This window comes from Podarcis pityusensis (genome assembly GCF_964106645.2).
Source record: "Podarcis pityusensis genome assembly, chromosome: 4".
NCBI lineage: Eukaryota > Metazoa > Chordata > Lepidosauria > Squamata > Lacertidae > Podarcis > Podarcis pityusensis.
In genome coordinates this window covers 2,372,906-2,400,142 of record NC_138027.1, presented here as the reverse complement: position 1 = coordinate 2,400,142, position 27,237 = coordinate 2,372,906, and the positions used below count along the sequence as shown (strand labels likewise).

At 47.1% G+C, this 27,237-nt stretch overlaps 2 protein-coding genes and 1 long non-coding RNA gene across 12 annotated transcripts in view; 1 reads left to right on the top strand and 2 right to left on the bottom strand.

Annotated features, from left to right (window-relative positions):
• LOC308475087 (uncharacterized protein) overlaps positions 1 to 1,913 on the bottom strand; it is a 171,835-nt gene extending 169,922 nt beyond the window's left edge. Inside the window, exons 1-2 of the mRNA XM_081001920.1 lie at positions 1,510 to 1,913; positions 510 to 626 (exon numbers count right to left, since the gene is read on the bottom strand). The gene's annotated coding sequence lies outside the window, so the exon portion shown is untranslated. The remainder of the gene's footprint in view (positions 1 to 509; positions 627 to 1,509) is intronic.
• Positions 1 to 27,237, top strand: part of LOC308475059 (uncharacterized protein) — a 343,827-nt gene that overhangs the window by 267,110 nt on the left and 49,480 nt on the right. Inside the window, exons 2-5 of one of the 7 annotated variants that reach the window (XM_081001834.1) lie at positions 4,007 to 4,514; positions 4,711 to 4,792; positions 5,077 to 5,159; positions 6,055 to 6,181. The exons of 4 other annotated variants lie outside the window; for them this stretch is intronic. In XM_081001834.1, the coding sequence (XP_080857960.1) occupies positions 4,098 to 4,514; positions 4,711 to 4,792; positions 5,077 to 5,159; positions 6,055 to 6,181 (709 nt within the window). In that variant the 5' untranslated portion in view covers positions 4,007 to 4,097. Of the gene's footprint in view, positions 1 to 4,006; positions 4,793 to 5,076; positions 5,160 to 6,054; positions 6,182 to 27,237 lie in introns of those variants that run through there. 2 more of the 7 variants (XM_081001833.1, XM_081001832.1) reach the window with 2 other exon arrangements.
• On the bottom strand, positions 7,243 to 17,097 carry LOC308475390. Of its 4 annotated transcripts, none has more exons than XR_013985132.1 (7): positions 16,743 to 17,097; positions 16,086 to 16,171; positions 15,896 to 15,975; positions 15,636 to 15,735; positions 15,415 to 15,532; positions 15,064 to 15,190; positions 7,243 to 7,375 (listed from the first exon to the last, which is right to left on the bottom strand). It is a non-coding gene; the product is annotated as an uncharacterized lncRNA (long non-coding RNA). The 4 variants fall into 4 exon arrangements; XR_013985133.1 differs by lacking the exon at positions 7,243 to 7,375 and adding an exon at positions 13,281 to 13,564; XR_013985134.1 differs by lacking the exon at positions 7,243 to 7,375 and adding an exon at positions 14,881 to 14,901.

Here is a 27,237-nt window from a genome sequence, read left to right as displayed (position 1 = left end):
CCTGGCTCAGCTGGTTGTGGAGGAGGGGAATTGTGTGCAGGCTGGGATCCCTCAGGTTCAGCATCCAAGTCCGAATCCCAGGCCATCACACCTTGTCAACAATGTGGAACTGTAGTAGTCCCCAATTTGGACTTTATGAACATACCTGGAACAGAAACTAGCAGACATTTGGTCTTTATGAATGAACTGATTTGTTGGGACTTCCGTCTATATTATTGCACTTTATGTGTTTATGTGGAAGATAAACATTTGATATTGTGGTAAGAATATATAGAAGATTATTGTTTATATGAATGCACAGCCCGTTACGTCTTGTGTGTTTGTCCATTCCAGGAACAGCATTCCTGACCCAGATTTTCACAAGAAGTCCCTAAGATGATTCCCCTTTCAAACAGGATACGTGAATCTAAGCCAGTAGGGTCCTCTTCTCTGGCAGACGGACAACCCCTCCCCCAAAGCCCCTCCCCCCCACTTCCCCATGGGGGTCTCCCACACCTCCCATCACTCACCAGGATGGCTTTGGCCGCCTCCTGCTTGGAGCAGTTCTGGGTTCAGAGCCCCCTGAGCTGAGCTGCCTGGCAGTTCTGAATCACCTCCGGCAGGTACAGCTGATCTTCCTCCAGCAGCTGAAAGGCAAAAGTCAGTTCCTCACGAAGGGAGGGCTTCTCCACATCCGAGAGTGCAGAGTGGGGGGCAAGGAGGGCAGGTCTGAGTCCCTGCTCTGGTTCTCTCCAATACTCACCCCTGGGGGAGGGATGTGCAACCGCAGGACATCTGAAAAAAGAAGGACATGGGGACAGATGAGTCCGTCCCTGAGCACCTGGAAAGGCTATTTCAAGAGTTTTCTCCTGGATTCCAAGTCCTACTGCAGGGGAGGAGGGACATCCCAAGCCTTGCGGGCCAGTCCTGGCCTCCTTCAACCAGAATGTGGCTCCCCAGGTCAGGGATAGGCAAACTAAGGGTTGGGGGCCGGATGCGGCCCAATCGTCTTCTCAATCCGGCCTGTGGATGATTCGGGAATCAGCGTGTTTTTACATGGGTAGAATGTGTCCTTTTATTTAAAATGCTTCTCGGGGTTATTTGTGGGGTATAGGAATTGGTTCATCCCCCAGACAAAAAAATAGTCTGGCCCCCCACATGGTCTGAGGGACGGTGGACCGCCTCACGGCTGAAAGAGGTTGCTGACCCCTGCCCCAGGCTAACAAGATGGTCAATATCCGGTTCCACTCCATCCTTTTAACATTAAAATAACAAAACAGATCCCAACTTTCAGAGCATGTAAACCACATGAGTGGAAAGACCGCTGCTCCACTCACAGAAATAGGACTATACTTCCTTCTCCCACCTTTAAAGTAAACGTCTACGTAATGAAACCATATCGTCCCAAGTCTGCCTTCCTCCGCCAACCTCAACTCCTCTCTTCAAGTCAAAAGACAACACTTCCCCGTCCCCGAGCGAAACCCCCTGGCCTTTCATTGGTAGAGCTGCCACCACGCCGGTAGCGTTTACCTCAGCGCAACGCAGGGACTGACTGAGCGGGTGGCGAGATGCTTTCAGCCTCGGACACTTGGCGGGTTCTGAAATGGCCGTGCAGGCCAAATTCACGACCCTGGAGGGCTGGATTCAGCCCACAGGACATAGTATGAGGACCCCTGGCCTACACTGACTGGCAGCAGCTCCCCAGAGTTTCAGGCCGGGATTTCGTTCAGCCCTTGCAGGAGATGCCAGGGGTTGACCCTGGGACATTCTGCATGCCAAGCAGATGCTCAAGGGTTCCCCATATTTCACTAGCCTTTCAACGCTATGCTATTAGCAACCGTGGAGATTCCACCTGCCTCTTTCGGAAGGAGAACACTCACCTGATCAATAATAATAATAATAATAATAATAATTATTATTATTTATACCCCACCCATCTGGCTGCATTCCCCAGCCATACTGGGCGACTTCCAACAAAATATTAAAATACAATAGTCCATCAAACATTAAAAGCTTCCCTAAACATAATAACAACAACCATTTTCAGTCCATTGAATTAGCAATTAAGCATTTCTGCAAAGGGAAATGGCATACTTTTGTTGCGTGCATAAGAAAGTATTACTCATTTATGATGAAAATGGGATTTATTTATTTTGAACTTTGCTGGGTTCCTCCTCGGCAGCCAGTGTGATTCTTTCAGCAGGGCTAGAACTCAGGACCCGCTGCCTTGAGGGACATCTAAGAGCAGTTGGGCAGGGAAAGGTCTCCCTTGGGAGGTGGTGGACTCTCCGTCCTTGGAGGTCTCTAAGCAGAGATCGGACGACCATCTGCCATGGATGCTTTAGCTGAGATCCCTGGGGGTTGGACTAGATGACCCAGGGATCCCCTCCTATCTCTCCACTCCTGAATTCTAGGAGGAGCTTCCTTGCCTCCTGAAAAGCCCTTTTCCCTGCAAGCTCTTCCTCCGGTTTCTGGCCAAGGGAGGGAGATGCTCAGAGTCCAACCAAGAGCCTCACCCCAAAAGGATATCTGGGCATTGGCGTAGCCAGGGGGGCAGCTGCCCCCCCTAAATGCATACAAAATAATAAGAATCTGAGGTTCTGCCAAGCGAGAGAGGGCTGAGCTGGAGGGACTCGGCTTGGCAAGGGTTAAAGGGAACCGAGCTGCCTTCCTAGAGAGGACAGGAAGCAAGGGGGGGCCAGGTCCTCCAGAGCCAAGGCCCCTCCCTCCCCAGTCCTTTCCTGCTTGGGTGTCTCTGCTGCAAGGGTTCCTCTGCTTCCTGCCTCGCTGCCCCCTCCTGGGATCTGGTGAGTCTCCTCTCTCTCTGGGATCTGGTGGGGGTCCCAGGGCTGCAGCAGGGGAGGGGGCTGGGGGGCCTGATCTGCTCATGTGGGGGGGGGGACCCCAAGTCAGGGAGGAGAGGGTCCTGCCAGGGAGGGGCCAGGTCTGCCACGCTCTCCTTCCTGCAGATCAGAGGATCCCGAACTCATTTGACCCTCTGCCCCCCCCTTCAGAAAAGATCTCCCTTCTTTAAACAAAGGAGTCCCTGGGAATTTAACTCTGTGTGACATCGCTCAGCGTCATTGCACAAGAGAGGAAACATCTGCAAATGGTTTTCCAAAGCTGGACGAGGAGGTGGACTAGCCCCCCCCCAAAAAAAAACCCACAGGGAGGAAGGAAGTTAAGGTGGGAGAGAAAGGCCAGGAATAAAGCGAGGGATCCCAGCCCATAGTCTGGCTGCTGCATTGGGGACCAGTTTCCCAGTCGTCTCCCAGGGCAGCTCCCCACGGAGGCCACTGCAGCGATCCCCTCGCACCCAGGGGCATCTCAGGACCACATCCTCTCTCTCCCAAAGGGATTGTTGCTGGAAATGGGCGCTGCTACTCACTGAGCCTCCAGGGACCTTGGCATCAATGTCTCTCTGTGTGTTAAGCTATCTAACAGAATACTAATACTAAATTACACACCTAAATTTCAAGGGAGGTGTCTTTGGCCTCATCCACTTGGCCCTCAGGGGTTGGCCAGATACATACCTGGCCCTCAGGGCAAAGAAAAAGTGTCCCCACTCCAGGAATCTGTCTGGCAAGCGGCAGACAGTACAGAAAAGGAGACAGAAGCAGGGAGTGGAGGTGAGGGTGGGGGTGGGGGTGGGGAGCAACTCCTGAGACCCCCAGGTGAGGACCCCCACTAGAGCTAAACATCCATTTTTCACAAGATACAAATAACTCCCTTGTCAGTCGGTTCTGACTTCATGCATTGACTGAAAGGCAGCAGAAACCAGGATGATCTCAAAGAAATCCCTTTAGTTGCCTCCATTTTGCATTGCTAGAAGGATAGAGACTTATTTCTTCTCCTCTTCCTCCTCCTCTTTCTTTTCAAAAAGATAGCTCATGGTCTGAGATACGGTGCAGTCCAGCCCTGGTTCCCAGCAAGACTCATCCATGCTTGCTTAGGGAACCATTTCCCCTCCCCCCCCCCCCCCCCCGTCCTTCAGATTTTGTAACAAAACATTGTATTTGCTTTGTAGGATTTGCTAGAGCTTCTCATTTAGACGGACAGAACTTGGCAGAAGACCAAAGGGTTCCTTCCGATCTCTTAGAGGCTTCCTGAGAGCACAGATGGATGAGCGAGACTCAGCTGGCCCTGGAACAGGAAGAGGCCATGCCATCCAAACTGGGAGCAGTGGGGGGTTATGGGAAAACTCTGTGCAGAAGATCCTGGGTGAGGAGGACACCCTCTGCTCAGAGGTGCAGATCCAGCAGTGGAGGCAGTTCTGCTGCCAGGAGGCCAAAGGACCCCGAGAGGTTTGCAGCCGACTCTACCACTTTTGCCACCAGTGGCTGAAGCCAGAAAGGCACACGAAAGCTGAGATGCTGGACCTGGTGATCTTGGAGCAGTTCCTGGCTGTCCTTCCCCCGGAGATGGAGAGCTGGGTGAGGGACTGTGGAGCGGAGACCAGTTCCCAGGCGGTGGCCCTGGCCGAAGGTTTCCTCCTGAGTCAGGCAGAGGAGAGAAAGCAGGCAGAGAGAAAGCAGGTGAGAGAGACTTTCCTCTGGATACTCCCAAGGGGCTCCAAACAGGACAGAGAACATCCCATAATGGTCTGCTGATGGCCCATCCTTTTTCTGGGAAAGCATCCATGGAATGAGATCTCACACCCTTCAAGTCTTTGTCATTCTCTTTCTAGTATTTCTCCCCATTCTCTGTTTTGAATCCTTGTTTCTTTTTCAGGGAAAGGATCTCTTTGCAGAAATGGACCTGGATTCCTGTGAGGCAGAGAGGCCTCCGTTGGACACCAGAGAGCGGCCACTGGGTAAGGAGGAAGGTGGTTTTTCTCCGTTTGGTCTCATTCTGTTGGTTTTCCAACTCATCTGTGGGTGCTTTTCATCTTGTTTTGGGGGAGACAGTTGGGAACAAGGGTCCAGAGAAAGGGAGATGAATTTCTGCACAAACAAACATATGAAATGGGCACAAGCGTCCAAATGCTCTCAGCAGGTAAGTCCTTCTCAAAGGCCCATCTTTAGTTAGAGATGCCCTGTTTCACCTGTGAGAGAAGCAGGCACTCCTGGCGTCTTGCTTACGTTTTTTCTCTTGCAGGTGACGGAATGATGCTGGCAAGACCTCCCTATCCGCCTTTTCATGGGGGCAGAAGGGGAGCAGCGGCTGTGGAACCAGATCAGGTCAGGGGAAGCTGCCTTGTGGGGACAGAGGCCGAGGGATGGAGCAATATCATGGACTGGTTGGGCACAGAGAAATGGTGGAAGGAAGCAGCTGGGAAACCAGGAAGGGAGGACGTCTTAGAGACCAAGGAGTGGAGGTGGAAGAAGGATGAGAGGTCAGTGGGAGAAGAGGGAGAAGCCTGGGAAGAGGAGGTGTCAGAAGCTGAAGGGGAAACAGGGCTTTGTGAGCTGGGAGACTCTGTGGCAGAATGCAGTCCAGAATCAGAGGCAGAAGAGGAAGGAGGTGAGTGGGCAGAGGGAGGGCGAGAGACAGAGTTGAGTCAGGAGAAGGCGGAGCCACCGGTGGCTCCCTCTCCTTTTGCCAGAAGCCACCCTCCCTGCTTGTCTCTCAGAGCCAGGAGACCAAAATAGGCTTATTTTAATTGTAGATTGATCACTGAATGCTAAAATTGTTTTCTAAGGAGTGGACAAATGAGAACAAATAGTGGCCTGGATTCACCTAACCAGCCCCATCGGATGAAAAATGGGGCCTGCCCCCCATTCCTCCCCCTCTCCATGCTCCCAGGAACCCCTTGAATTTGGTTTTACAGCATTGGGAGGGAACTCCCTAGAACAGCACATGAGGAGAGGAGAAAGTGGATCCTTCCATCTGGCAAACTGGAATCCCTGCATAGGCAGAATGATTTGAAAACCACATGTGGAGATCCACCTATTTGCACAAAGACGAATACCCATAATTAAAATGCAGAATAAAATAAGCACCCATAATTAAAATGTGCTGCAAAAGAATCCTATTGAAACAACACCGCAATTAACAGGAAGGAAACCACAGAGCATTGTGTAGCAGATCATATTTCTGCTGTCTCAGAGGAGGACATTTCCCTTTTTCTTTTAGGGTCCAGTCTGCTTTGAAGATGTCGCTGTTCGTTTCATGGACGAGGAGTGGGAGTTGCTGGATCCTGACCAGAGAACTCTGCATAAGGACGTCATGGAGGAGAATCGTGGGATCGTGGCCTCTCTTGGTAAGGCTCCCTGTGGGATCGTCCTATATGCCAGGAAATTCCAAAAATACCTCTATGAGACGAACCTCATAAATTTTTACAGATCTCAACAGCACTCCCTATAACACCTGGGAACCTAACACCCCCACAATAAAGAGTAACTTACAGTTTTTTCTTTGAACAATCTTCCTCAGATTATTCCTTTTTCTACCACGATTGGGCTGGTCTGAACTGCCCAGGCCATCTTAAATGTCAGCTTCAGAATTGTTAGGAAAGATAAGTAGCTTCAGGTTTTCTGTTTTTGTTTTTGCTCCTGTCAATCTTGGGTTGACCAAAGAGACGACTGACATTGGAGATGGAGGGGATGCCATGACTGGGCCAAACAAAATTCATCCCAGAGAAGAACTATACTTATTGAATCTCAGGTAGTAGTAGCAGTGGTGATGATGATGATGATGAAGATGATGATACAGTGGTACCTCAGTTTACAAACGTAATCTTTTCCAGAAGAGGACTGTTCTTAAATCAAGATACCACTGTAGCAATAACAACAACAACAACAACAACAACAACAACAACAACAATAATTTATCCCCTGCCCATCTGACTGGGTTGCTCCAGCCACTCTGGGCGGCTTCCAACACACATATAAACATGAAACATAAATAATAATAATCTGATCCCATATAAAAAGAACATTAACTTTAAAATGAACAGCTTATACTAGTGGCCAAAATTGTGGAAACCTTTTGTGAAAAGTGTATTTCTGAGGTTTGATGGCTCATAACACCACTTTTGTGTGGAGTAATACCATAAAATTATATAGCAATGGAAAGATAATTTAATGAAGAATGTAATGCAATGAATTTTATGAAGGAGTATTTATTAGAACAGCAGTCATAAAGAAAAAATGTGAAACCTTTGGTAACCATTGGTAACCTTTAGCTTTAATTACGGCCTTACAACGCCTTCCCATGAAGTGAACCAAGTTTTTAGTTCTGAAGCTGTAATAATGCGAAACCAAGACTGAATTATTGCCTCTGCTAATTGGGCTTTATTGCTGGGTTGCTTCTGACTAACAAGTTTCTTTAGTCGGCTTTATAGATTTCTGATTGGGTTAAAGTTTGGGCTGTTCCGAGGCCATTCCAGCAGTGAAATATCATTATCTTGAAAGCATCTTTTGCACACAGCAGCAACACGACATAGAGCTGAATCCTGTTGAAATAATACATAAAAATAAAAATTTATAAATATATATAAATGCTTCAGTATCTGGGAAAAGATCACCTGCGGAACACTTCAGTTTGGGCTCAAGTATTTTGTTTATGCATTTTGGAGCATTTATATTCCCATTAATGATGCAAATTCTGCCCACACCTTTTGCTGCCATAGAACCCCAGATCATCACACTGTCTGGGTGTTTCACAGTCAGTGTAATGCAAGTAGGATGTAAATCTTATCTGATTCTTCTCCTTGCGTATGTCACGCCATCACTACCAAGCAAGGAAATTTGGGTCTCATTGCTCCAAATAACACTGTTCCGCTGTTCTGCTGTCCAGTTAACATGGGTTTAATCTTTTCCACCTTTGCTTGAGAGATAACAATGGCTTTTTCTTAGAATTCTAACATTTAGACCAGTCCTTGCACTCAACTTCACATTACATTGCACCATGTCATCTTGTATCCACCCAGATGATATTCTTCTGTCATGTAGGGACAGTCTCTTCATTCTTCGATCGTCACTTGCCTTTGTGCACCTTTTCCTGCCTTTACCACTCTGATTTTGTAGTGACTGAGTCTCTTTATACCTCTTCAAAAATATAGAAAGGCCAGCTTTGGTGTAGTTTTTCCCAATCTTTCATCTAATTTCTTCATAACTGTAGCCTTGTTCACTTAATAGTACAATTTTACATCACTTTCTGGGTGATTAGTCAACTCTTTGTGCCATTTCTTTAATTTGATTATGTTTTTCAACCTCACTAAATGACCAACTTGATAGCAATCACATAAGACACTGACAAAAGTCAACCTAAGCAAGTTGTGCTTCCTTTTTCTGGTTATTTGGCTATAAGGTTTGATAAAATATAGGTAATTGAACAAACTTTGTTGGATTGCATTCTTGATTACATTCTTGATCAAATTATCTTTCCATTGATATATCAATTTATAATATTACTACAAAAGAAGAACTACACTTTTTTTCAAAAGTCTTCCACAATTTTAACCACTACTTTATATCAAACAAAGCAACATTCAACAACTCATCAGAATCTCATAATAAATATGTTGGTTAATGACAAACAACACAGGTCATGAACACACACCCAACTCCCTTCAGTTCTTCTCGATTTGTTCCTAAGGCTCTAATCCCTTTTTGTCTCCATTGCAGATTGTGATGAATCGGAAATTGAGAACAAAGGTGACCACGATAAAATCCCCAGGGAGGAGAAGCCATGTAGAAATTTGGAGTGTGGAGAAAGCTGCAGTCAAAACTCCCATTCCACTTCCCATCAACAAAATATCATTGGAAAGAAAGTCTGTCACTGCATAGAATGTGGAAAGAGATTCACTCATAGCTCCTCTCTCACTTCCCATCACAGAATTCATACAGGGGAGAAACCCTATCAGTGTATGGAATGTGGAAAGAGCTTCACTCATAGCTCCTCTCTCACTGTCCATCAGAGAATTCATACAGGGGAGAAACCCTACAAGTGTATGGAATGTGGAAAGAGCTTCAGGAAGAGCTCCAATCTCACTTTCCATCAAAGAATTCATACAGGGGAGAAATCCTATCACTGTGTGGAATGTGGAAAGAGCTTCAGTACCAGCCACAATCTCACTTCCCATCAAAGAATTCATACAGGGGAGAAACCCTATAAGTGTATGGAATGTGGAAAAAGCTTCAGGCAGAGCGCCAATCTCACTTCCCATCAAAAAATTCATACTGGGGAGAAACCCTATCAGTGTGTGGAATGTGGAAAGAGCTTCAGTCAGAGCTCCTCTCTCACTTCCCATCAAAGAATTCATACAGGGGAGAAACCCTATCAGTGCGGAGAATGTGGAAGGAGCTTTAGTCAGAGTGGCCATCTCACTTCCCATCAGAGAATTCATACAGGGGAGAAACTCTATCAGTGTGTGGAATGTGGAAAGAGCTTCACTGTTAGCTCTAAACTCACTTCCCATCAAAGAATCCATACAAAGATTGGAAAAACCATTATACAGCTTTAGGAGCCTGGCAAATCCACACCATTTTAACCAGGCCTTTTTCTTAATGACATCTAATGCTATTTTAACATGTGATGTTTTGTGTTTTTATGTTGTGTTTTTATATTCTAAGCCTCCTGAGACCTGTGGGTGTAGGGAATACAGCCACTCTTAAATTCCTAGGGGTCTTTGCGCCCCCCCATAAAATATTTGAGGAGGCCACCCCCCAGGTTTTCTTTGTGTGTTTTTTTCAAATGCAACCTTTTTTTCTTTCGCAACTTGCCATACCATTTCGCTTTCAATTTGCCCTTTTAAGAAATTTTTAAAACCGCACAAAGGTCATGAGAAAACCAAAATACAAGAAAATACAAACATGGACAGGTCCCATCTTTGCAGGCCAAACGCAAAAGTTGCTTTAAAGGAGGCTTTCCCAAAGTTGGGTCCCAAGCAGCTCCCGGGACTACAGTTTCCATCATCCCTCCCCATTGGTCCTGCTAGCTAGGGATGATGGGAGTTGTAGTCCAAAAACAGCTGGAGACCCAAGTTTGCTTTAAAGGGGAAGTGGGCTGGCCCTGTGACACCCTCTGCTGGCCAAAAGCACTGCCCCAGAATCTGAACCACCCCCAGTACTGCTAATTGGAATTTATAGAGCGCAAAACTGAAATTTGATCGGCACTTCAACCTCTAGGGAGCTTCTAGGTGCTTTCTGCACCACCTAGAGTACCCACAGAATTGTGTCTTCTACTGGCAACACACATAGGCGAACAAATGAAAGACAAACACAAGGGGCAGGAAAAAACCTGGAAAGGGCCATACCAAATGGACATCCGGTATGAAGAGGTCACTTTCCCCACTGCTGAACAATGCCACAGGTAGAGGAGATTAAATGCTAGAAGTGTTCTCCGGGGCAAGGGGAGCTGCTGGGAAATTGAACTATGGGCTCAAAATACTACTTTTTTAAAAAGTCACTGCCATTATAGGCATTGCCATTCAAATGGCGTGCATGCATCCTGTGATTGATTGTGCAAGGCCCCCCACCAATATTTTATTCAATTCGGCACCCCTGGGTTGGGTGGTTTCCCAGTTAAAAAAATACATAAATCGCCTCCCTTTGCACATGTTCCAGCTTGTCAATATCCTCATTTATGCTTTTTAAAATTTATTTGCCCTTCATCTGAAGATTTTACAATATAAACATACAGGATGAAAGCATGGCATTCTCAAAAAAAAAAAAGACAAGCCAGAGAAATCTCTCCTTTTCTCCTTTTCTTTTTTTTGGATGGAGTTACAAACTTTGTTGATCAGGGAACTGCTTTGGAAGTAGTGCATCTCGATTTCTGCAAGGCTTTTGAGAAAGTCCTCTGTGATATTTATATGAGGAAGCTGGTAAAATGAGATTGAATGAGGTAACTGTTAGGTGGATTTGACTGACCGAACCCAAAGAGGACTCCTTCATGGTTCCTCCTCATCCTGGGGAAAAGTGACAAGAGGGGTGCTGCAGGGTTCTGTCCTGGGCCCGTTGATGTTCAACGTCTTGATAAGTGACTTGGATGAAGGAACTGAGGGGATGCTCATCACATTTGCAGACGACACCAAATGGATCATAATGGCATCCTCTCTTTTCTTCAGCAACAGACAGTGAGACAAAGAACAGTGCAAAAGCACAGCAGAGCGGAAGAGATAAGGCTGACTTCCGTTCTTACACTTTCCAATCCTAGGAAAGTAAACAGGGGCATGCGACATACTAGCCACATATCCAGCAACCGGAGGAGTGAATTGCTAACACACCACACATGATTGCAGGTGATATGAGTAAAAAAACCTGCTCCTTTTTGCTTATGGGGTACCCAAGGGCCCCTATACAGTCCTTTTGTAGGTTCTCTATCAGTAGGAGAAAATAGCAGAGACCAACCAGAGAATATTGAAAAGCAAAGCAGCCAGTAAGCCTGTTGTTTACTAACTGTTGCAACAGGGTTCTCCCCCACATGCAGGAGAGAGGAGGAGGACCCCGAGCCATGCATGCAGGCCCTTATATAGACATTTTTAATTGCCCACCCTGGAGTCCAAGACCACCCCCAGAAACACCATACATACATCACAGAAGAGGTGTGGCCCAAAACTACCCCCCAGATGCATCATACCTACGTCACAGAAAAAGCGGTCTACAACAGAAATCTGAGTGCGTTGTTTTTACCTTGTCTGCCAGGTTACCTGTTAATGGTCACTTGACTGAATTACCTGGGGAGCCTGGACATTCTTTTGTAATGATAATACTTAATTCCTGAGCCAGGTCGCAGTCTCACCCTATTCACACCTTAAATGTGCCCTTAAGGCAGGATTTGTGAGGACAGAGACAGTGGGGAGGTTTCTGCATTTCCTTCGACCTTGTAGAGAAATATTTGAGGTGAGTAAAAGAGTGAAAATGGCTTTAGGGCTTTTCCTGTGGGTTTTGGACATGTGGTTTATATATTTATATATGTATTTGCTTGGTACATTTAGGAACATTTATATAATATATCCTAAAAAATTATTTTAACATTTTCCCCCTTTGGGGCTATAATTTTTTCTAAAAAAATATTGCCCCGCAGATAATAACCTGGTTTGTTGTAAATGGATGCCTTCATGTAAATCTTAAGAGACTTGCATGTCAGGCCTCTTGAGAGCCAGCGTGGTGTGGTGGTTAAGAGTGGTGGACTCATAATCTGGTGAACCAGGTTCGCTTCCCCGCTCCTCCACATGCAGCTGCTGGGTGACCTTGGGCTAGTCACACTTCTCTGAAGTCTCTCAGCCCCACTCACCTCACAGAGTGTTTGTTGTGGGGGAGGAAGGGAAAGGAGAATGTTAGCTGCTTTGAGACTCCTTCGGGTAGTGATAAAGTGGGATACCAAATCCAAAGTCCTCCTCCTCCTCCTCCTCCTCCTCTTCTTCTTCTCTTAAGGCTATTTGCAAGTGTAGCAGTGCACATAGCTGGACATAGGATATCACATAAAAAAATAATATAGTTGAAGCGTAAGGTTCATAAATATGTAAGAAAAGACAGGTATATGTTCCTTTTTGTGTGTCTGTATATATGTGATTGAAACTTTAATCTATTTTACAAGATGTAATATATATATATATATATATATATATATATATATATATATATATATTGCAAGGATATTAATAAAGCTGAGGGGGAGGAAAGCGTGAGGCAAGGGGGAGGTGGTGCCAGAATTTGGCATCGTACAGGGCAGCACCACCATTTGAGATGCCACGATCAGCCATTGCTCTGACCTCTAGGGTGTGTCCTTTTCTTACCCAGCACCCCAATCTCTGTGCAACAAGAAACTCCAGGGGTGCTTCTCCTTACCTGGGGTTTAGTTTTCTGGGAACAAAGGTTAGCAGAGACTGTGGAGTCTTCAGGATACCTGATTTTATTTGCACATATATACAACCTGAGCATAGGATGGAGGGGCTCTTAGCACCCCCCCTTACAGATCTTGCTTCTGCATTAGGTTTCCCATAAAGCCCCAAGCCCAGCTTTGGAGTCTGGCACAGAGCAGGAAAGAATTTCAAGAGGGACAAATCTAAGGTTCTGCACACGGAGATCAGATTCTATCCAATTCAGATTTCTTTGTGGGGCAGGTATAGGACCATGAACACTCATCCCAATTTCTTAAAAGTCTTCCCACCACACTTTTCAATGCATTTACCCTTCATTTTCCAAACTGCAAAAAGGCCAGATTATTATTATTTTTTAAGTGGATTTCACAGTTGGGGATGTGTAGCCTGGAGAAGGGGAGACGGAGGCATGACTCGAGAGCCGTTTTCAAATGCCCGAAGGGCTCCCACTGGAAGTTGCAAGAAGCTTGCACCTGCTCCTGCTCTGGAGACAAGGACCCAAATGACTTGTGAGAAAGGAGATTCCAACCATTGTGCATCCATACTGCTATGGAAAGGGTTAATGCTTTCTAGAATTCTCTGGTGTCACCAGAAGAGGAAGCTGTTTTTTCCAGTTAGGTCTGCTATCAACTGCAGAGGATGAGTAGCCTTGGGAGCCTCTTGGGGAGATGGAAGTGATGAAAGGACTGAATCCATGAGGGAGAGCTACTTGCTCTGAGATGGGGGAACTTCGGGCAAAGGCTAGCTAAGTAGAGATGCTGTTGGCCACTAGTTTCTGTTCCTCCCCACTTCCCAAAGGGCGTAACATCCGAGGTCCTGCAGGAGGAAAGAGCATCTCAGAGTCAGGGGCCAGCCTGGGCCAAAGCGGCCCTCCCCTGCCCCCACCACAGAGTCCCTGGCTTTCCTTTACCATCTCTGATGCCATCCAGAGACTTGCGTTAAGCAGGAGGAGGAGGTGCAGAGCATTGGGGATCTCTGTCAGAGCAGATGATGGAAGTGCCACTTCACTTCCTGTGGGAGACGCCCATTTCATTTTTTTTATAAATAATTTTTATTAACCGACCAATCAAATCAAATCAAATCAAATCACATCACATAAATTCCAAATTACAAAGCCGAATTTTAAATTTTTGTTGGGGGTACCCATATTTCAAGTTCCGAAGGGGATCCAATCATCTTCTTGCTGCTGCATTAATGTCCACAAATCTGTCCAAATAATGTTCATAATTCTATCCTGTCCTATCTTGCTGTTTTCCACATCTCATCTTGTTATTTTCATATATTTTTTCTTTCTCTTTGTGACCTCTTCTGATGATCTCCTTAAGCAGGTAAAAACAAGTTGTAATCCTGTGTGAATTTTTCCGTTCGTCCAATAGCCATATCGAGATGGTTTCCATATATCATCACTTCCATAAATAAAAGCACTCTTTCCATCATTAATCTTCACAAATCTGTCGCCTTCTTTAGTCCTCTGAGGAGGTTCACTCGTAGTATGAAAACAAATCCATTCCTCCTCCCAGACATAAATCTTTCGACAGAACTTGCCAAAATGGCGACGCTGTTTTTTTACTGCGTCATCCCAAAGCTCTTGTACTTTCCTCGATCTCCTTAAAACATGCTTTTGGTTAGAATTTATTTCCACACAGTATTAAATCATCCAGCTTAGGTCATTTAAGCGGCATTTCTGACTTGTGAGGGGGGATTATTGGTTAATTACATAGAAGAAAGAAAGAAAAGTCCCCCCCCATCCAGTCCCGCTGCCAACATACCGAGCCTTGATGTGTCTTCTCATGATATATTCCTGTTCATCCGACCCGTCTTCTTTCACAGAGGTCCCTTCAATTAGCAGTCTTTACTCCCCATTATTCACTTGAAATATGTGCATTTGCTTCTTCCTAATTGTTTATTTTCAAGTTGCTGCAGCTAGTGGCGCGATCAGAGACAGCGTCCAGGAGAGCCGAAGTCCACACAAGAGCGTTCTGCCTAGTGCCCTCACCCCCTCGAATCCGGGGGTGATTTATGGGCACAGCAGGCAAGGGCAGTCCCTCCCATTCCCTTGGGGGGGCAGGGAGGCTGCATACTCCAATAACAGCCTCTTAATTACCTCGTGTGGGTCGGAGAGATGGTATTGTCGGCCATCTTCCAATGCGCCCCTAGTGCCCCCCCGGGAGACACCCATTTCAAGCCAGCAGGTCCACAAAGGGGAAGGAGGGGAAGAGAGAAGAGATTTTGAGTCCTGAGTGCAGTTGTGGAAGTATGTGAAGAGGAAGAAGAAAGAGCCATGTCAAGAGAAGTCAAGACCAACGGTTACAAACCTTCCTGTTCAGCTGCTTTTCATCTCCAGGAGTGCCTGAAACATCCTGTGGACTATTGAACTGAAGAGGTCGGAGAAGTTTGGATTATGGGGCGCTCGTAAAAACACCCCAGGCACCCCAGGATGTCCTGGAAGAGAGAAGAGGAGGAAAGTCAGGTCCTTCCGCGGGCATCAGGAGGCCACCTGCGACCTCAAACTCCAGGCTTGGCTTGCCCATCCCTGACAGCTCCCTCCTGGGGTCCCTCACACAACCAGAATGGACTCTGCAGTGCAATTCTTGGGCAGCTGGATGTTCCAAAAGCCCCTCAGTGCTGCTGCCTCACAGGAAAAGTAAAGAGGACTAAGGACAAACCTCCCATGTTCTCTCATTCTTTTCCTCTAGTTGGCCTGGAAAGTTGTGTGGAGAATTGTGAGGCCCATCTCTGAAGTGGAGGACCGCCCAGCAGGCTATGGAAGTGCTGCTTCAGTGCCTGTGGGAAAAGGGAGAAGAGAGGTTGAGCACTGCGTTAAATATTGCAAGGGTGTGAGAAGAAGAAAGAGCTGTGCAAAGGGAAGTCAAGACAGAGGACATACTTCTCTGTCCTCCACCTTCTCAGCCCCTTTCAGCACTGCCTCAAATGTCCTGTGCAGAATGGCACTGCGCATATCGCCGTTGAATTTTGGCCTCATGATGCTGCAGAGATGAAGGGGGGAGAGGGTTAGATGCTGCCTCCTCTGAGTCTCCCTTGCCCCCTTCTCCCTCCTGCCTGCTCTTCCCCACCCGGAGCTCCCCCTGGAGTTCTGCCCCCCACCCACCCCCACAACCCTGTCCATCCCCCCCAAAAAAACCTCACCTCAGCTGGAGGAGGGCCTCCAAGGCCAGGGCCAGGTTCAGGGATTGATCCCTGAAGCGCTCCAAGTGCCCCAAGATGTCCTGGAAGAGAGCAGAGGAGGAAAGTCAGCTCTTTCTGGGGGGGCGGGGCGGGGAGGCAGCCAGAGAACTGCACCCTGAGATGCCCCCTACCCCTTTGGTGTCTTGCTCACCTATCACCACGGGCTCCTCCGGGACTTGCAGCGGGGCCACCCTGTTCCTCTGCTGGCAGCTGAACAGGGCCCTGAACCACCTGAACCTAGAAGAGAGGAGTGGGGGGGGGGAGAGAGAGTGACCCAGGAGCCCCAATGGGTGGGGGGTGTTTGTGTCTGTGCGGGGGGCTGAGAGAGGAAGGTGGTGGAGTCTTCCTTGGAACCAGAGAGACCCCCATGAAGGGGGAGAAGGCCGATGGTGTTGGGCAGCTGGAGAGATGCAAGATGGAGCCAGGGAGAGGTGTTGTGGTTGGAGGGCTGGACTAGGAGGACCGGGAAGAGGAGAGTTCGAATCCCCACTCAGCCATGGAGCTCCCTGGTGGACCTTGGGCCAGCCTAGCCTACTTTACAGGGCTGCTGGCAAGATAAAAATTGGTGGCAAGGAGAACCATGAAGGCCACTTTGAGTTCCTGGGAGGAAAGTGGGCTAGGAACGTCCTAACAAAAGTGGATGATGAGAGGGGAGAGAAAAGGGGAAGGCAGGGAAAGAGTGTGGAGGAGCTGAGCTCTCTAGAGAAGACTGGCCGGGTCAATTTCCAGAGAGCCAAGACTGTGCAGGGGACCCCAGGACTCACCCCCCCCCCAGGAGACCAAGAGAAAGGGAAAGAATCCTACTTACAGCCTGCCCATTTCGTCCAGGAAAAAAAATCCCACCTTCCTCTCTGAACTAGCTAACTATCTAAAATGCCCATCCAAGCCTAACTCTGACCCCAACCCCAGACCAACTCCTCTCTCCTCCATTTGCCTCACTCCTAACCCACAATGGCTGCCTGCAAGTCGGAGGCTTTTAAAGGAGAAGCAAGAGATGTCACAAAGGAGGGCGGGTCCTTGTCACCGTGGCAACCTCCTCACCTGGACCCGGGCCCACCTGGTGATGCTCCTCCTTCAGAACTCGGAGGCCCCTGCTGTTCCGCCTGCCTCTGGGCTGCATCTTCCTTTCGCATCCTTCTTCCTGCAGCCCCATTCCTCCAATGCCCTGGCCAAAGATTGGGGGGGGGGAGGGGAATAGGAAAGTGGTTGTATTACTCAAGAACGTGAGTGGATATCTCCAGTTTGGGCGGGGGGGGGGTGTCAGGGGGGCGGTGGACCTTAAAATGCTCTCCATTTTGGTTGGCCCTGCTGATGTTGGATCTCCAATGAAGAGAGGATCGAGGCATTGGAGGAGCCAGAAGTTGGGAGGTGGTTCTTGATATCTTGTCTCCAGTATAGGAGGAGCTGATCTGATTTCTCTTAGGGGCCCTTTGGATCGCACGCCAAGTGCCTTAATTTTTAACTCAATCATTCTAAACGTATTACATGTTGATATCCTGCCTTTCTCTCTGAGAGGGACTCTAGGCAGCTTACATTTAAGACAGAAACAGCTAAGCACATGGAAAAAGTGTAATAATTTAAGAAACCATTACATATTAATGTAATTCACAGATATATCTGGTATCTTGGAAGCATACAGAACATTCCCATAGAGGCAGCATGCCACCAGCGCTTTCATGCAAAGCTGTCACTTCCCCAAAGCCTCTTGGGACAAGGAAGTCTTGACCTGCTGGCCAAAGACCCCAAGGAGGGAGCCAGGCTCAGGAAGGGAAGTTCCAACGAATGCCGCTTGTTCACGTTAAGCTGCAATTGTTGTTCATAAAGCAAATATTCAAGGCTGCATGCAAAGTGGGCCTGTGTCATCTTCATGCCTGTTTCATCTGAATTTTGGGGAAGACAAATCGCTACACAGAGAGATTTAATAATGCAGAAAAAGTAGGATAGGATATTTTTGATTTCCCCTCTACATTTGTGTAATTATTTCTATGTGCTTTATACTAATGTTTTAAGCGAAGCAATAAACGAGAAAGAAAAATAGTATCTTTTCTGACAGATTGCAGTGGTTTGGCTTTCTGCCGAGTGACCCTGGGGAAGATGGGGGGGGGGGAAATAGACTGCCACATTCCAGGCTCGTGCACATCCTTTATCAGCAGAAACACAGCCAGAAAGCTTGCACCGCAGAAGAGCAGAAGAGCATATTTACAGACTTTATTTAGCGTTGAACAGAACAAAGAAAAACATGACCGTTCTGTGTCAGCGTCTCTGACCCGACTGAAATCGAAAGGAAACAGCAAGCATAAACATCCTGTGAACAGGACATGCGCAGACTCTGTTACTCACAAAGCCTGCTCCCTTTTAAGGTGGAACGGAAATATCCTAACATCCTCCCCCTTTCCGTGTAACCTGTAGTACCTGTGGTTCAACCCAATTGCAACCTTTGTACATAAACCTTAAGTTGTTCTTTGTTAACAACTTTAGACAACAGATCAGCAGGAATTTCATTTCCTGGCATGTAGGACACCTGAATCAGTCCTTTCTGAATACACTCCCTTGCACGATGTAGCTTAATCTGCAAGTACTTGGTTCTTTGCTTGCAACTCTCGGAGTTCAGCAAAGCCAAACAAGATCTATTGTCTTGATACACTTGTATAGGACATTTCACAGAAACCCCGATGTCCTTAAACAGTTGCATCAACCATTCACAATCCATGAGTGAAAATGACAGGGCATTGAGTTCTGCTTCACAGGAACTTAGGCTCACTGTCGTCTGCTTCTTGCACAACCAGTCAAACAGGCAGTGGTTGTACATGTAGCATACTCCAGAAGTGCTTGTACCATCCGTGGTGTCACTTCCAAAACTTGCATCAGCAAAGATTTCAAGACCTCCAGTCTTCTGACTGGTGAACCTCAGCCTGTAGTGCATAGTCCCTTTCAAATAGCGGGCTATGCGCTTCAGAGCTTTCCAATCCTGAACTGTAGGATTGTTGGCATGTCTGCTAAGCAGATTACAGCTTACAGCAATGTCAGGTCTTGAACATCTGGCAGTGAAATTCAACTTGCCTAGAATGCATCTGTACAGCGTTGTGTCAGAAAACGCTTCAGCAGTACTGTCTACCTGGTAACCTGTCACCATCGGTGTGTCTGCTGGGTTTGCATCAACCAAATTCAATCTGGTTAATACATCAGCAATTTTCTGTGTTTGATGTACCAGAAAATTACCTGCTTGGTCCCTCTCCACCTGCAGAGAAAGATAGTTGGATACCTCACCAAGATCCTTCATGTCAAAGTGCTCCTTCAGCTGAGCTAGGGTGCTTTGGTAAAAAGCCTGATTCTTCCAAAACATCAGAAGATCATCAACAAAACATAAACAATACAGTTTGTTTTGCCCCTCCTCCTTGACAAACACACATGGATCAGCTTTGCCCTGGTGAAAACCTAGAGAAAGCAACGTCTCAGTGACGTTCCAACGTCACTGGCACTTTGCTTGAGACCATATAAGGATTTCCGCAGTTCCAACACCTGGCACTTTGCTTGAGACCATATAAGGATTTCCGCAGTTTACAGACCATTCCCTTCTGTATCTCCATCCCATCAGGTGGAAGCATAAACAGCTCCTCGTTCAAAATCCCGTACAAAAAAGCTGTATTAATGTCGTGATGGGAAACATGCAGTTTCTCCTCCGCAGCGACCTTGAGCATCAGCCGAATGCTCTCATATTTGACTGTGGGTGAGTAGGTCTCGTGGTAATCCTGTCCTGGTACCTGTGAAAAACCTCTGGCAACCAATCTGGCTTTGTGTCTGACTACCTTGCCATTCTGGTCTGTCTTGGCCTTGAAGACCCATTTGCTGCCAACCAGTCTCATTCTTGGGACTACCGGTACCAACTCCCAAGTTTGGTTCCTGTTCAAGGAATCAACTTCAGCCTTCATGGCATTAAGCCAAGGCTCAGCATCTTTAGAGGTTAACTCCTGAACCTCTTTGAAGCTTGAAGGTTCCCACACCTTCTCTGAGCTACTAAGAACAGCAGTTGCTGTCTTAGCAAACTCATCAGCAAATCTCTTTGGAGGTCTGCCTTTGGTCGCCCTTTCAGACCTACGTACTAGACGCAAGTCTTCTGGACTCATCTCCTCCTTCTTAGGAGAAAATTGACCAATGGTGAACAGTGGTTCTTCCAGTTCATTGTCAGACGCATCAGATGGTCTGACTGAGGCCTTTGCGCTCTGGTAGTCTGCTGTGTCATCACTGTCACTGACACCAGCAGCAGCACCGCCCACTGAACTGGAATCCGAACTCTGATCATCATCATCATCATCATCATCATCCTCATCCTCATCATCCTCAGCAGCTTCCTCAGCTTTAGCTGCTTGCTTGACATCACCTTCATCCTCCTCTGGGTAACTCTGGAAAATTCCCACATTTCCCCCCCACTTAGGATTGTACTCAACACTCCTTGTGAACTTAATGGACTTAGAGTTAGTCATCCATACCCTGTATGCACCTTTTTCGTACCCCATGAACAAACCATGTGCCCCACGCTTCCCAAGCTTGTTGGTTTGTGGGGAGTGTACCCACATGTCAGAACCAAAGATTCTCATGTGTTTGGTGTTGGGTTTCTTGCCAAACATCTTCTCATAGGGGGTACAGCCAATGGGTGATGACAATCTGCGATTAAAGGAGTAAACCAAATTCCCCAAAGCTTCCCCCCAAAACTTATCAGGGAGATTGGCATCATGCAACAAGGTTTTCATTCCTTGCAGCAATGTCTGATTTGCTCGCTCCGCAAGCCCATTCATCCATGGCGATCTGGGCGTTGACATGTCATGCTGGATTCCCTTCTCAGTCAGGAAAGCTTCAAACTGCTGAGAAGTGAACTCCCCGCCTCGATCGGTAAACAAACAACCGATACGTTTGCCGTGGGCATTCTCCAACCAAGCACAGAATGCCTTAAACTTCGGAAACGCTTGCGATTTCTGTTCGAGCAAAAACACATGAATGTACCTGGAAAAAGAATCAATTAGAACCATGAAGTACCTTGCTCCCCCTAAAGAGGGCGTAAGTGGACCAACCAGGTCCGCATGCACTAGCTGGTAGGGTTTGGAAGCCTGCCTGCTAGACTCCTTGCCTTTTGGAGCAACCTTCACCTTGTTCTCTGCACAAGATACACATTTCATGTGAAATTTACAGGGTTTGATGTTCAAACCCTCAACCACCTCTGGCATCTTGGCCAGTGCCTTCCAAGAGAGATGACCAAACTTTCGATGCGCATCGTGAATGCAACCTGCATGAAGAACTTTGTTAGTTTGTGCAACACAACAAGAATCAGCATTAGACACAACAGCAGTGTCCTCATAAGTTATATGGAACAAACCATCCATAAACTTTGCATGCAAATAGTCCTCTTTGCCTTTACTGATGACACAGACGCTCCTCTTGAAGGAAATCTGAAAACCACGCCCAGTAAGCTGTGGGACACTTAGCAAGTTGCTAGCAGCGCCTGGAACATAAAGTACATTACTGATGGTAGTGTGCAGACTTGCAAGTTTCACAGTCCCTTCTCCTGCGATTTGCAACGTCCTTCCATCAGCCAGGTGGATCTCACCTTCCTGAGGCTTGAAGGAGATAAAGAGATGGCGGTCCTTCGAAACGTGGCGGCTCGCACCTGAATCGACAATAAATCTGCCTTTGGCTGTTGGAGCAGTCTTTTCAGCAAGCAAACCCTTGTTTTTCTTCGGCGTGGGCTTTTGCAGCTTGCCCCCCTGCTGCTCCTGGCCACCAGACGTGCCTTTAGCCTTTGGTGAAGCAGTGCCAGCAAACATAGCCTTGTTTTCCACTGGCGTGGGCTTTTGCAGCTTGCCCCCCTGCTTCTGGTCAGCAGACGTGCCTTTAGCCTTTGGTGAAGCAGTGCCAGCAAACAACGCTTTGTTTTTCCCTGGCGCGGGCTCTTCACCCTCCCTCTGCTTCTGGCAATCTGCAGGCATCTGTCTTTGTTTACCTCTGGCCTTCCGGCCTCTGCAAAGACGATGACCTTGGTTCCCACGAGAAACAGAGCTCTCAGCTGCCGACTCCTTGGCTCCCCCTGGAGGCTGGAATGCTGCCTGGGATGACGTGACGGTCAGCTCCCCCTGCAGCTTGCAACCGGTGCCCTCAGCATCCCTGCATTCACTCGCATTCTGGGAAACAGCTAGGACCTCCGATGCAGTCAAATTCTGGGCTGGGATGACTGGCTTGTGAGCTTTCATCGAAGCATTCCACATGTTTCGTGCAGTCAGATTGCCAGCTAGCGTCTTTATTTCCTCCAGAGAGACGGACAAGACGATTACGTCAACGGCCTTCGAATTAGCGGCCCTCCATCTATCTGTCAGAGGAACTGGAGGGGCTTCAGACACAGTATGCCACACTCCAAACTGACGCAGCAAAGATTCACACCATTTTGCCCAGGTTTCATAATTGTGCCGATTTAACTTTGGGCACTCCTCAGCCTCAGAAGCTTGGAAAAACTCCATTTCAGCTTTTCCTTTGAGCCGGGAGTCTCTTATGCCTTCAAAGACTTCTTATCTTGGCAGCTCATTAATCACGAACTCTCTGGCTTGGCTCCCAGAGCCATTAATCTGCCGGAGTTCCAAAAGCTCCTTCCGAGGTAAACAGAGAAAAACCTCTCTTTCGCTTTTGACATACCTCTCAGACGCAGTCTGTTGCAGCTTTACTCTCCTGTAGGTGCTGTGAATCTGGGCCCGAAACCTTGTTGTTGGGATACTGCCAGGGAGATAGCGTCCATCTGAGCCCCAAGCCGGCTGCCGGACGTCCATCGATCTCTGTAGCCACGCAGATCCAGCAATTAGTGACACGAAGCCTTGGAAATAGACTGCCACATTCCAGGCTCGTGCACATCCTTTATCAGCAGAAACACAGCCAGAAAGCTTGCACCGCAGAAGAGCAGAAGAGCATATTTACAGACTTTATTTAGCGTTGAACAGAACAAAGAAAAACATGACCGTTCTGTGTCAGCGTCTCTGACCCGACTGAAATCGAAAGGAAACAGCAAGCATAAACATCCTGTGAACAGGACATGCGCAGACTCTGTTACTCACAAAGCCTGCTCCCTTTTAAGGTGGAACGGAAATATCCTAACACATCGTTCTGCCCGGACACTGAGATCCAGCGCCGAGGGCCCTCTGGCGGTTTCCTCATTGTGAGAAGTGATGTTACAGGGAACCAAGCAGAGGGGCTTCTCGGTGGTGGCACCCGCCCTGTGGAACACCCTCTCTTCAGATGTGAAGGAAAAAAGTATCTATCCTACCTTTAAAAGACATCTGAAGGCAGCCCTGTTCAGGGAAGTTTTTAACATTTAATGCTGTATTGTTTTTAATACTTGATTGGGAGCCGCCCAGTGTGGCTGAGGAAACTCAACCAGATGGGTGGGGTATAAATAATAAATTATTATTAATAATTATTATAACCACAGGCACAAATGAGACTCCAGGGGTCGAAGGCACTTCGATTCTCAGCATCTTAGTGTGGGAATGTTGTGGATAGTAGGAGAGGATCTATTGTCCTTCCTCACTCATGCTAGCAGAGCACATTCTCTTGCACATTACTGGAAGCTAGTTGATGCATTTTTTAGAATCATACAGACTGAGCGATCCGGTCTGGCTTATTCAGATTGGATTGTTCCTGGTAAATTCCCCCTTTAGTTCCCTCTTAAAAACAATAATGAATCCTAGTTTACCCAGAGTCCGTTTTCCTTGGAACCAAGGTCAGCAGAGACTGGGGTGTCTTAAGGGCGGATGGTTTCATTTACTCATCTATACAACCTGAGCAGAGAATTCTTTTTTTTGGGGGGGGGGGGTCACAGCATTGACACCCTCAACAGATCTTGCTTCTCCATTGCTAAGAGCTTTGGCTCCAGCACAGAGGAAGCCGGTCTCTGTGTCTTCAGCTTCCAGCTCAGCTCCTGCACAACTCCCTCTGGCCCTTGCCCTCCTACCTAGCAGCCAGGTGAGATGGGGCAGGCACATTTCCTGGGTTGCCCCATCCCCTTGCTGCAGCTCCTGCAGCCCAGCTCTTCCTTTGGAGATTCTGATGACACTCAAGGGGCCAGCAAAGGTCACAGTCTTATGAAGAAACTTGTCCAAACAGTTCAGAAAAGTCCCCAATTAGATTCTGACCCTCCCTGGGTACAGGACCCCCACAAATAGGAAGGAACTTAGGGCATCATCCAGACTGACCCCTTTGAAACCCGTAAGTGTGTGATTGTGTGTGTGTGTGTGTGTGTGTGTAAAAAGACCCTGCAGCTGAGCAACAGGCAGATCACAGAGCAGCAGTCAGAAACATCAAAAATCAGTACAAATCAGCTCACCCAACAAAATTGTTCAAATATAAATAAATTGGAAGTATACAATAATAAACATCATTTTTTTGTCTTACTGTAGGTTCCATCCCATTTCGAAAATGAAAATTTTATTTTCCGGTATATTATTGTACATGCTTTGAAATATATTTATATAAATGGAGGAAGCAACATCTTTTAAGCGCTTTGGGCCTCTAAAGTTCTTAATCCGGCCACTGCCCTTTGCCAGAAACCCACCGCATGTTCTTAACATTTTCAATCTTCAAAGCCTCACCCCCACAGCAGTGCAAAACGAATTTACATACATGGAATTTATGCTACTCTTTCCTTGTTTAAAAAAGTTAGCTGACTCTGCTTTTTCTCCTACTTTTCCCATTCACAAGCTCATTGATTGGAGCCTGAAAACTCATCTTACATAATGCATCGCCTTCTATTTTTGGTACAACTGGAACATGGCCAGTTCGCTTGCACCGGGTGCACAGCTTCTGGGGCGCAACAACTATGAAATCCAATGGAAGGCCTGAGGCAAGGGGGTGGCGGTGCCAGAATTTGGCATTGTACAGGGCGGCACTGCCATTTGAGATGCCACGATCCGCCATTGCTCTGACTTCTGGGGTGTGTCCTTTACTTATCCAGCACCCCAATCTCTGTGTAACAAGAAACTCCGGGGTGCTTCTCCTTACCCGGGGTTTAGTTTTCTGGGAACGAAGGTTAGCAACAAAGACTGTGGAGTCTTCAGGATACCTGGTTTTATTTGCACATATATACAACCTGAGCATATAACTCAGAGACATTTTCCTTCCCTTGGCTTGTTCCCCATCCAAACTGGGAGAAGGATCTAGTGCCACAGAAGACAGAATCAGGGTTCAAAATGACTGTAACAAAAAGAATTTCAAGAGAGACAAATCTAAGGTTCTGCACTTTGGCAGGAAGAACCAGCTGCACCAATGTAAGAGGTGGGGGGTGGAGGGGGGCCTGGCTTGCCAGTAGTACCTGTGAAAAGGATCTAGGGGTCTTAGTGGACCACAAGCTAAACATTAGTCAACCTGACTGTGATGCAGCAGCAGAAAAAGCTCATGCTATTTCAGGCTGCAACAACAGAATAGTGTCCAGACCAATGGGAGATAATAACACAATAAACAATGAATTTCAAAACAGTAACAATTAAATGGACGTTTAAAACTCTTTAGGTAATGCAAGGAAATTGATCCACTTGATCCAGCGACACCAGAGAGAGTCTCAACCACAAGGGCTGTCGCATGGAAGATGGAGTGAGCTTGTTTCCTCTGGCTTACAACAAAGTTACAACAAAGATTCTGACTGAACAATGTACAATTATTTGAAAAGTTATTGTAAACAATTCAATTCATTTGCAGGATTATCTTAAAATTAAAAACTATCTTAAAAACTAACAAAAAAGTCGGATTATTGAAGAGATGCAGTAAGAAAAATATAACTGAAGGTTTTTTGTCTTGGATGTTTGAATGTCATAAAAAATGAAAGGGATGCGTTTAGTTTGCTGGAGTGTTTCTGGGTCTTGGTCCCCTGTGTCTTCTGCTGCGATCATTGACTCAGGGTTTTCTCCTTTTCCTTTCAAGACCAAAAGTTCTAAATCCAAAGATTCCTTCAGGAAAGACTTGGGTTGCTGAAGGTCATCTTTCTTAGTACCGCTGACATTTTTATGACTTTTGAGGCGTGAGTTTGTTTCGGTTTTATCAGCAGGGTTTGTCATTCTTCCAGTGTTCAAATCCTGCACTGCGTGGACGACTGGCTATAAATCTTTGAGGATCAGATCATCTGTATGGAAGAGAATCAAAATGAGAGACATAGTTTTTCCACAGGCCTTTAATTCCCCACATTTTAACCCATCCTTCCGCCAAAAGTCCCAGGTTGGAAATGTATTAAAAACAGCAGTTTGAATTGGGCCAGGAAACTAATTGGCAGATGGTGCAGTTGGGGCAGGATCAGTGCAAGATCCTCCAGTGAGCAACCTGGCCGCTGAATCTTGCACCAGATGGAATTTCTGAACTGTCTTCAGAGGCAGCCCTATGTAGAATGGCTTGCAGTAGTCCAACCAAGGGACTGGGTCAAGGTCCCTCACTTTCAACCCCCCTTCTCCTGCCCAGTGTGGCCGGCTATCTGCCTTGGGGGGTGACCAGCTGGGACAGCCCCATGGTCATCAGGGCAACCAGGAAGTCCTGAGCCACCCCAGAGCCAGCTGCCTCAGCACGGATTTCAAAGTCGGCCAGCACCAGCAGTTAGGTAGTCTTCAACTCTGCCTGCGAGACCAGCTCTGTCAGCTCAGGCAAGGAGACCATTGAGGGCAAAGGAAACAGGAAGCACCCCTGCTAGCAAACACCCCTCCACAAGACCCCAACCCTAGAGTCTGTTCATCCCCCTCCGCTTGTTGTAGCTGGAGTCAGTCCGGGTGCTGCCCTCCCAGACCAGGTGGGAAGCAGGTCCTGCAGGACTCCCAGCAAGAAAACCTGGGAGGTGAGTCTTGGGCAAAGAAGGGACAAGGGAGTTCCCTGTCTCCAAGGTGTGGGGCTTACCTTCTCTTCGATCGGGCCACAGGTAGGCCAACTCCGGCCGAGCCATGACATTCTGCAGAGGAAAGAAAAATCTGGGTCAGATGACACTACGAAACCCACCTTGGATGGCTGCACCCACCTTGGACCCAATCCCTTGTCCCAGAGGACCACCCTGAGCCCTGCAGCCTCCTGGGCAGAGGTCATCATCATCATTTTGGATTTGTATACCGCCTTTCTATCTTACAATACTCAAGGCGGTTTACAAGCTGAAGAAACAAAAAATGTACATCTTATAACAATCTAATGCAATACAAAAATGTGATAATAAAACATAACTTTAAAATAGGCAACCTCCATCAAAAAAGTAACATTCAACAATTGTTAGAATAGTATAAAATAATAATATCGACATATAAAAGTTAAAC